This window comes from Stereum hirsutum (assembly GCF_000264905.1).
Source record: "Stereum hirsutum FP-91666 SS1 unplaced genomic scaffold STEHIscaffold_7, whole genome shotgun sequence".
Classification (NCBI taxonomy): Eukaryota; Fungi; Basidiomycota; class Agaricomycetes; order Russulales; family Stereaceae; genus Stereum; species Stereum hirsutum.
This window is the reverse complement of record NW_006763137.1, coordinates 483,105-491,426: the sequence shown is the minus strand read 5'-3', so window position 1 is coordinate 491,426 and position 8,322 is coordinate 483,105. Positions and strand designations below refer to the sequence as shown.

The 8,322-nt window shown below is 50.8% G+C and overlaps 3 protein-coding genes across 3 annotated transcripts in view; 1 reads left to right on the top strand and 2 right to left on the bottom strand.

The window, feature by feature from the left end:
• STEHIDRAFT_168469 (subtilisin-like protein) overlaps window positions 1–2,481 on the top strand; it is a 4,373-nt gene extending 1,892 nt beyond the window's left edge. Inside the window, exons 5-10 of the mRNA XM_007304120.1 lie at window positions 1,024–1,192; window positions 1,288–1,301; window positions 1,358–1,449; window positions 1,520–1,682; window positions 1,744–1,761; window positions 2,128–2,481. Coding sequence (XP_007304182.1) covers window positions 1,024–1,192; window positions 1,288–1,301; window positions 1,358–1,449; window positions 1,520–1,682; window positions 1,744–1,761; window positions 2,128–2,180 — 509 coding nt within the window. The 3' untranslated portion in view covers window positions 2,181–2,481. The remainder of the gene's footprint in view (window positions 1–1,023; window positions 1,193–1,287; window positions 1,302–1,357; window positions 1,450–1,519; window positions 1,683–1,743; window positions 1,762–2,127) is intronic.
• Window positions 2,482–2,561: 80 nt separating this feature from the next.
• On the bottom strand, window positions 2,562–5,734 carry STEHIDRAFT_97123 (uncharacterized protein; the record flags this gene model as incomplete). The annotated part of the gene is made up of 14 exons (XM_007304119.1): window positions 2,562–2,794; window positions 2,898–3,134; window positions 3,188–3,317; window positions 3,400–3,668; window positions 3,725–3,864; window positions 3,921–4,315; window positions 4,374–4,570; window positions 4,625–4,737; window positions 4,791–4,896; window positions 4,957–5,041; window positions 5,098–5,182; window positions 5,239–5,323; window positions 5,382–5,532; window positions 5,597–5,734. The coding sequence occupies 14 exons, from the start codon at window positions 5,732–5,734 to the stop codon at window positions 2,562–2,564; spliced, it is 2,364 nt and encodes a 787-aa protein (XP_007304181.1).
• A 1,129-nt stretch (window positions 5,735–6,863) lies between these two features.
• On the bottom strand, window positions 6,864–7,622 carry STEHIDRAFT_56974 (uncharacterized protein; the record flags this gene model as incomplete). The annotated part of the gene is made up of 3 exons (XM_007303879.1): window positions 6,864–7,225; window positions 7,295–7,427; window positions 7,506–7,622. 3 exons carry the CDS (start codon window positions 7,620–7,622, stop codon window positions 6,864–6,866), a joined length of 612 nt encoding a protein of 203 aa, XP_007303941.1.
• Window positions 7,623–8,322: the final 700 nt, after the last annotated feature.

The following is an 8,322-nucleotide window of genomic DNA, read 5'->3' as shown; positions in this document are numbered from 1 at the left end:
GCGTTGCACGGAATATTCTCTTCCAGAAACTCTTCATGATCACATCAAGGTCGTCGCTCCGACCACCTATTTCGGAACGACCCGCGCCATGCGCGCCACATCATTCCTTCAACCGAACGCCGCCACCCTCGACGACGGAGACAATGCCCTCCAAGCTGAGATTGCCGCTCTTCAGACTACTGGAAATCTCACGTCGCTCGCGACCGTGCCCAGCTCTTGCGGATCCACCATCACTCCTTCTTGCTTGAGGGCTCTCTACAGCACGAGCGCCTACACTCCCGCTGCCACCAGCAAGAACATCCTCGGTATCGCTGGTTATCTGGAGGAGTTCGCCAACACCGCAGATTTGAAGACCTTCCTGACCAAATTCCGGTCAGATGCCACCAGTGCGACGTTTACGACTGTCGAAGTCAACGGCGGTCAAAACAACCAGAACGATCCTGGAGTAGAGGTACGTATTTTTGTGCGGAATAGTGCATCTGCATAGCCAACTTACTGACGTCGCCTTTACCACTTAGGCTAATCTGGATATCCAATACGCTGAGGGAATCTCTTTCCCGACGCCCAATATCTACTATAGCACCGGTGGCTCTCCTCCCTTCATAGCCGACCAGAACACGCCCACGAACACGAACGAGCCCTATCTCGACTGGCTTGATTTCATCCTGGCCCAATCCACTATTCCGCAGACCATTAGCACTTCCTATGGCGTAGGTCATTTTTGTACTTCATGAAGCCTACGTGTCAATGACTTTGATACCTCTCCTAGGACGACGAGCAGACCGTCCCCCTCGACTACGCCACAGAGGTTTGCAACTTGTTTGCTCAACTCGGCGCCCAGGGCACGTCGATCCTTTTCAGCTCCGGCGACTCAGGCGTTGGGCCAGGATCTTGCCAATCCAACAACGGTTCACGCGCCGAGGCGTTCATACCCAACTTCCCGGCGTCTTGTGCGTATTGCTAATCATCAACTTTATCGCCTTCCCAAGTTCATTCTTCTAAATCTCTTATGTCTGCCTAAAGGCCCCTTCGTCACTTCTGTGGGTGGAACGACTAGGGTGAACCCCGAGGTCGCGGCGAGTTTGTCGAGTGGCGGGTTCTCCAACTATTTCGCGAGACCTAGCTATCAGGATACTGCTGTCACCACGTTCTTGACAAAGTTCGGCACTACGAAGTTCGCAGGGTTGTTCAAGTGAGTTTGACCGTCTTTGCAGCCTACTATCGATATTCGCATGATTCGATACTGACCTCCCACCTATTCTTTGTCGCGGTGTCCTTATCATACAGTCGTACTGGACGAGGTATGTGCCCCGATAGTCCATCGTCTTCATGGCTGCATCTGATTTGTCTGGCCTAGGTTTCCCTGACGTTGCTGCCCAGGCCGAAAACTTCCAAGTTATTGTGGGCGGTCGAACCGAAAATGTCGCAGGCACCAGTTGCGCGTCACCGGTACGCTTATCCAGGAGTGCATCTTCCTTTTGAGCCCTACCAGTGTTGTTAACGCCTATGTTTTCTGCAGACGTTCGCCGCCGTTATTTCTCTCCTCAACGACTTCCTCATTTCGCAAGGGAAATCGCCGCTGGGTTTCCTGAATCCCTTCCTCTACTCCACTGGGGTCTCCGGCCTGACGGACATCACCTCGGGATCGAATCCTGGATGCGGGACCACTGGTTTCACGGCAGGTACGTTGGCAGTGCCACTCAGATTATTCTCGTTATTGATCGATGCGATGGTCGGCTCCAGGTTCAGGATGGGATCCAGGTTCGTCTGATTTTCATCCTCTCACAACAAATCGAGACAGCGACAGACTTGCGACGGTCACTTCCATGCATGAAGCGTGGATCGACAGCGACTCCATTTTTGAGTGACATCTGCATGGTCCAGGTGTCACTTGACCGTCTGGAGAGAAAGACTTCCATTCAGTTCACACGGCGTGGTGCTTTGACGCCGTTCGCCTGCCCTAAGCAGCCATGCTTGCGCTTTAGACGTCGACGCGTGGGCCAAGGAACACGGCGTCCTTGACGTCCCGGGTATGATGCAGTAGCCATTTTGCGACGAATATGGCTCTGTGTCTGGCCACCGTATCTCGAAGTATGGTCTTGCTCACATAACTTTCCTATTTTTCAGTTACTGGTCTCGGTACGCCGAACTTCGTCGCCCTGCAATCCCTGGTGTCATAACGATCTTTCGAAAACATTTCGATTACCAAGAACCGGGGAGGGAAGCTGGCTTAGAGTATGTGAAGGAGAAGTTCAGTGTTCTTGTGGTCCGGGTGCGATGCGTGCTCAAATGTACTGCAATGGGAATTGTCAATGCTGCCTCGGTATGCAACATCTTGTTCTGCGTGACATGAAAAGGCAGCTTCGCGAAATGCACACAAGTAGGCTCATAGTCTTGCCTACTACGTGTTGTATTCTTCTGCGCGATCCTGACAGAGAACCTTGGTGATCTGCTATTGAAACAACATGTATTGGAATTACGAGTACACGAGGGGATCACGAATAGCTACGCAGTGGACCTTCGAGTTAGGCGTTGCACCTGAGCAAGACCCAAACCCCTCCCTAAACCACGCTCACGAATCGATTGCCACAAAATAGGCATCGACGAACAGCTTTCAACAACTCTTCTACCACCCAGCCCCTTGCAGCGTCTGGCAACCAAGGTGTTACTTCGGACGTGACAGGGTCGGCGTGCCCGGAGGAGATCAAGGGTGGGAGGAATGCTTTGCGGGTGCAGCCGATACACGTCCGGACCATGGGCGTCGACAGTATGAACGAGGTGATGGAGCATCGAGCTAGCATGTGAATTCGTAGCAGACAGTCCCGTGTCAAAAGCAAGCATAAAGCGATTTATCAGTTGATATATTGACTCTAGGATATTGGGAGAGCTGGACGAACACCATGTGTGACCATTGGGGCAGACCGCGCTGGTGATGTCCTCTAGCGGAACACGGGCTCCACAAGCGGGGCAATTTTCTTGGAGTCCCATGCTCGGATCTTGTGTCTCTGCGGCCAGTTCTGGTACAGAGGTCGAAACAAGAGTGGAAAGTTCTTGAGCCATCGCCGACAGAGAGGGTGGTGTTCCTGGGAGCAATGATTGTACGACCACACGCAGGACGAAAGGAACATCGCTATCTGCACATTTGATGAGCTACGACTGTTTCCCTCCGCGCGTATGACAGGCTTACGAGAAACAAGGCCGGCCACTGCAGTCAAGTGCTTTAGAAGTGTCCGTAGTACGCGATGCGAGATGGTATTAAGCAGTGTCTGGGCCACCGCGCCACACTCCGCTTGCGCTTGCGCATTTGCTGCGTATTTCTGTTGACATACAGGTTAATGAGTAAGTTGAATCGATGATAAAGACTACAGAATGAGAAACAATATTAGTGGAATGTACTACCCAGGAGAAGTCGGCCAAGGCAAGCCTAAGACGAAGAGATAAGAGGCTATCAGAGCCAAACAAATGTTCCTCCAAGTTGCGTCGAAAATGCGAGCGAATGTGTGGTGTGAGATCGTCTGACCACGGCTGCACGACCAACGACAACCCATCATCTTCTGGAGGAACTTCTAGAGCCTTGAGGATACGGTGATGTAAGGCGTTCAATTTCCCTGGTCTCGTCAAGTTGAAGAACGTAGCACGCAGCAAGTCGATGGGAGCCCGACCAGCAGCTTCATGACCCAGTCAGTGAGACATGGATCAAATAACGTTTTGCTCTGGTACATACCAGCCTTCGAGTTAAGCAAAGTCTTCCTCAGCCCGTCCATAATCCGCTCGTCAGTGGGCTCCGACCATATCTCCGCCACAACGAACGTGGTCTGCATTTTTGCTTCGTGTTTAAAGCTAAAATCCGATGGGCAACATGCACTAAAAACCCGTGGTGAGATGTTCCAGCTTCGAAAGTTGACAACAGTTTGACTCACTCGTGAACCCATCCTACTGCAGACAATCCGTCGTAAGAAACTATGCCACTGATCCTGTTCATATCTGCCTTTGTGACTGCACCTCCTTCTGTCCGAGTAAATGTTGCGCGAGCAAGAGAAGACATGTGTTCGGACGTAAACTCGGTTTCGTCCGGAGTCATAGTTGGCTCAAGTGAGACGTGGTGAATGACGTGAAATGTGCCGTCGAATAGTGATAGTAACAACAAATCGCGCCCTTCGACATATTCGATGCCTGTGATGGGGTAAAAAGGAGAAGTACTTGCGGAAACCTTTTGAGTGCGAAGCACAAACTCTCGGGAGCCAGACCAAGCTCCAGGACCATCCTCAGGAGACCATAGGTGGACGATTCCGGGTTTAGCGTGTACGAGGATCGCCTACACCAAGATGAAGAGGTCAAACAAGAACGCGATAGCATCAATGAATGACACTGACGTTGCCAGATGCCACCTGCACCCACGATATTCCTGTAATGCTCCTTTTGTCAGGATGACTGGGACAGTCGTCGAGAACAGCAGTAGCGATCTCCAGTCGATGTGACTGGGCCGAGGTCGTTGCTTGCTCAAGGGTCTGCTTCACTTCGAGAAGTCTGATTGATCCGTCAGAGACCGCACAAGCTAGGGTCCCCGTGCCTAGTACTTTTGGTCACCAACAAATCTTTGAAGGGAGCCCAAATGGTTACCAACATTCTCCGGTATCCGATAGTCTCCATGGCGTCCAGGCCACACTGGTAATCCAGCGCTCCGTGATTGAGATGGACGCAATGTGCTCGAAGTGACTATCTGCGTCTCTATCAAACCTGATGAAGACCCATGCTGAGCGATGATCCCATCCAATATATAGTCGTCTCACCTGAGGAGGATGAGAGTTCCTGCCCGCGTGCCCACCGCCAAAAGAGACCCATCACATTGTGGCGCTGGTACGATACCGAAGTCCGGCTGGCCAGACCAAGCGGCAGCTAAGGTTCAGCTACGGTCAGTGTGGCATTCTGCCGAAGATGTTCACAGTCCTCACTCACATGTCGTCTGTGCCTCAAGAGTCCGCTGCATATCCGAGCCCGATTGACTGGTGATTGTCATGAGAAACGGGGTCACGTCTGCGATCTGCAGACCCACGAGTGAGCATAAGCACGGCACATATGAGTATGAGTCTTCCTTTCCTTTGCCCATTGTCCTGTAAGATGGTTTTTTACAGCACTCCATATGGAGAGCTCTAGATTGGTCGTGACCACGGCTAAGACACAACTAAAGCAATGCTGTCAGACTCGACTCCTCTGTAGGTCGTTCTAGAAGGTATATACCCTGCATCAGCCGTAAGATTACTAGGAGACACGCTGACAGTTCGTAGGGAAAGATCCAGCGATCCTAATGCCACGGCTCCCCATTCTTTTTGACAGGCAATTAGACAAAATTTGCAACGGGGGGGCATTAAGGAAGAACCTACCTTGAGATTCCGCTGACCATTGGGAAACAATGTTTTTATCATGTTTGATTATTGTTTTGTGCCACCCCAGCGGTTTGGCGCATTCAGTGTTTTTGATCTGAGGCGCCTTGAAGGCAGAAGAGGGGTCGAAATTGACACCTAAGTCAGGGGTCTAGGCAGCGTTTTTTGCTCGAGAATTATTTCACAGTACTGATAGTGGTAAGAGCAGCACTTACCAGAATATATATAGATGTTTTTGTGAGAAAGAGTAATTGTCCGTCACCACCCCATTGTAGTGAGTGTATGTCCGGTTGAGCTACAGCAGTCTGGATCTTCAACGCTGTATGAAGGATTGGCGTTTCGTTGGTGGTCATAAAACGAGCTCCAGAGACCTCAAAGTCGTGACAAAATGACAATAACAACTGTAATGGCGCTCGAAGGCGTGTATGGTATAGGATAAGGCTACGTCGAAGTCGCCACAAAACGAAGAAAGGAGTGCCGAAAGTTGAAACTATTAGGAGATTTGAACTCAGATCAACTCCGATCACGCACAATTCCGCGGGTGCCACACCGTTTCCTTGGAGCGGTCTTCTGCGCCGTGCGGTCTTCAAAGCTTCAAACTTACCCGTGCAATTCTTTGGCAATTCTATGTCTAATACCAAAATCTATGTCGAGCAGATTCGAAGACAGCTCACAAACGATAAGGGAGAAAGTGATAGCGATGACTGCTAAGTATACAAAAATACAGGCCTGGCGTTCGACGGCTTTGCGTAGTATGTGGATCATCCCTCGGGTCGCCTTTGGTAGGAACTTATCTATATATGTAGAAACCAGAAGGCTCATGTTTCGTTTGCTCAACCCGGCGTTCTACGCTTTGATCGACAGGGACTCCCGCAAGTAAAGCGCTCGATCGCCAATCACTTGTAATAGCCGAAGCGGGGAGTCCCACAATGCTGCAGGGTCGGTAAAGTTGGGTGATGGTTCGTGATTGTATGTAGATTGTCTCCGGTCGATAAAGGAAAAGAGTGAAGCCAGGAATCACAGAATTGTTAAACATGCCTGTTGTATCCACCACGAGTGACGGGGGCCAGCCGGATGTGAGTTGCGGAGTGAGTTTCGAGCGACTGTCACTCTTATATTGTATGTCCAATCACTCGCCACTCGTTGATGTGAAGATTAAACGGGGGAATTATAAGATGAGAACCACTGTGAATTGAAGAACTGCCTTTGATTGTACGTTAAGAAGAGTACAGTGGTGACCCATTCGCACGTAGTTTACTAGTATTACTAGTATTTTTGTGATGCACTGAATATTACGAGCTAATATATTGTAGGCAAGGCAACGTGACGAATGGAAGAAATATGACGAAGAATCGGGAAATGCGCCGTATATTTTGGGAAGCTGTAAGAGCAGAAAGTCAGACATCCATGTGTCGACAGCCAGAAAGCATACGGGTACGGATGGAAGAGATAAACTGAGACGAACCGAGCGCGAAGAACCTTTTATTTGTAAGCTAGAAAGTACGCGGAAAGCGCTGGGAGGTCATTCGTGCCTGCATCGGAGTAACCTTGTCTACGAGAGCCGTTGAACTTGAGGACGACGACGGCGCCACACCACGCTTTAGGGGCTGCGCCCGACGTTATGCGGTAGATGGCGCGATTGATGGGGGCACCTGTTGAAAGCGAGACGGGGGAGTAGAACAAGTGTAAGGGGAATCGCAAAGGTTCGCCGTTGAGCCCTTGGGTCAGGACAACACTGTTGGCCTGTCCGCCCACAAAGTAATCCTGCACGAGTGGGGTAGGACAAATGCCCTGCGACGGGGTCTGTGGCGGCTGGCAATTGAGCGTGATGGTGCGCGGTTTCTCTATGATATATAAGCAGAGTTGAATGAGTGGACCGTACCCATGGGAGGTATAAGCACAAGGAGACGAACCTTCTTCAGGGGCAAACAAGATGGCCGACACTGTAATGAGTTGGGTCTGAGCCGGTGGCGGGGTGGCGATGATCCCATACTGTTGCTGAGTCGGTGCCACAGGAACACATTCTCGGCGATGCCTTGCCCAATCCTATAACAGGGTACACAGTACACAGATAGCTCTGAGTGTTCCTGTACGATGCTGACGGAAGAGTAAGGGAAAGCTCACGCTGTTAAGATGTTCCGGGGAGCAATACCATGCATTTTGACATCGACTGCACCACATGGAAGTGGGTTTGAAGCATAACGCACATGGATGTTGGATGAGAGAGAGATTTTCAGACATTGCCACGTCTTGTGTTGAGTATAGTGATTGGGGCGAAAGAGAGGATGAAGCGGAGGAAAGAGAGTACGCTATATAGAAGCGGTGATGCTCAAAGGAAGAGAAACGACGTAGCGAACGACAATGATGCCAGTCCCTTTATATTTGAACAGGAGATCGGAGATAAGTTTTTCGTGTTCGAGAGACCAACGGAATTGAAAACGCGTGCGCGGGGCGGTGCGAGGACCATAGTCGAATGCATATGCAGATGACGTCGGGAGGATGCCGGAAAGGAGACTCGACATAGCGTCAGGGACTGTAAAGCAGACTTTGATGGGGTTGCGTTTTGGTTGGGTTCCGTACTGTTCCCTGAAACCGTCACATCATCTAGATTACACGGCCGTCTGGGTTCAAAACGGGCTCGGGATTCGAAAGTGATATAGTTGGAGCGGCGCCGAGCCACATTGTGGACACGCGTTGAATTTGCGTCGCAGAGAATATGTACTACTCGGGGGTCTCCAACCTCTGTTTCTATCGTATACAACATGTGCATCGTACTGTAGTCGAATATTGTAGACCTCTGCTCCTTGTAAGTGGCTCCCAATTGGTCTCATCATCAAAGCCAACATTGGAGCAAACTCGACGAGCGGGGCCCCATCAAGGCAGGCATCTGAACCGGGCCGGCCACGTGCGTCGCCACCTCCTGCGCTTTGCCTGCGCTTTG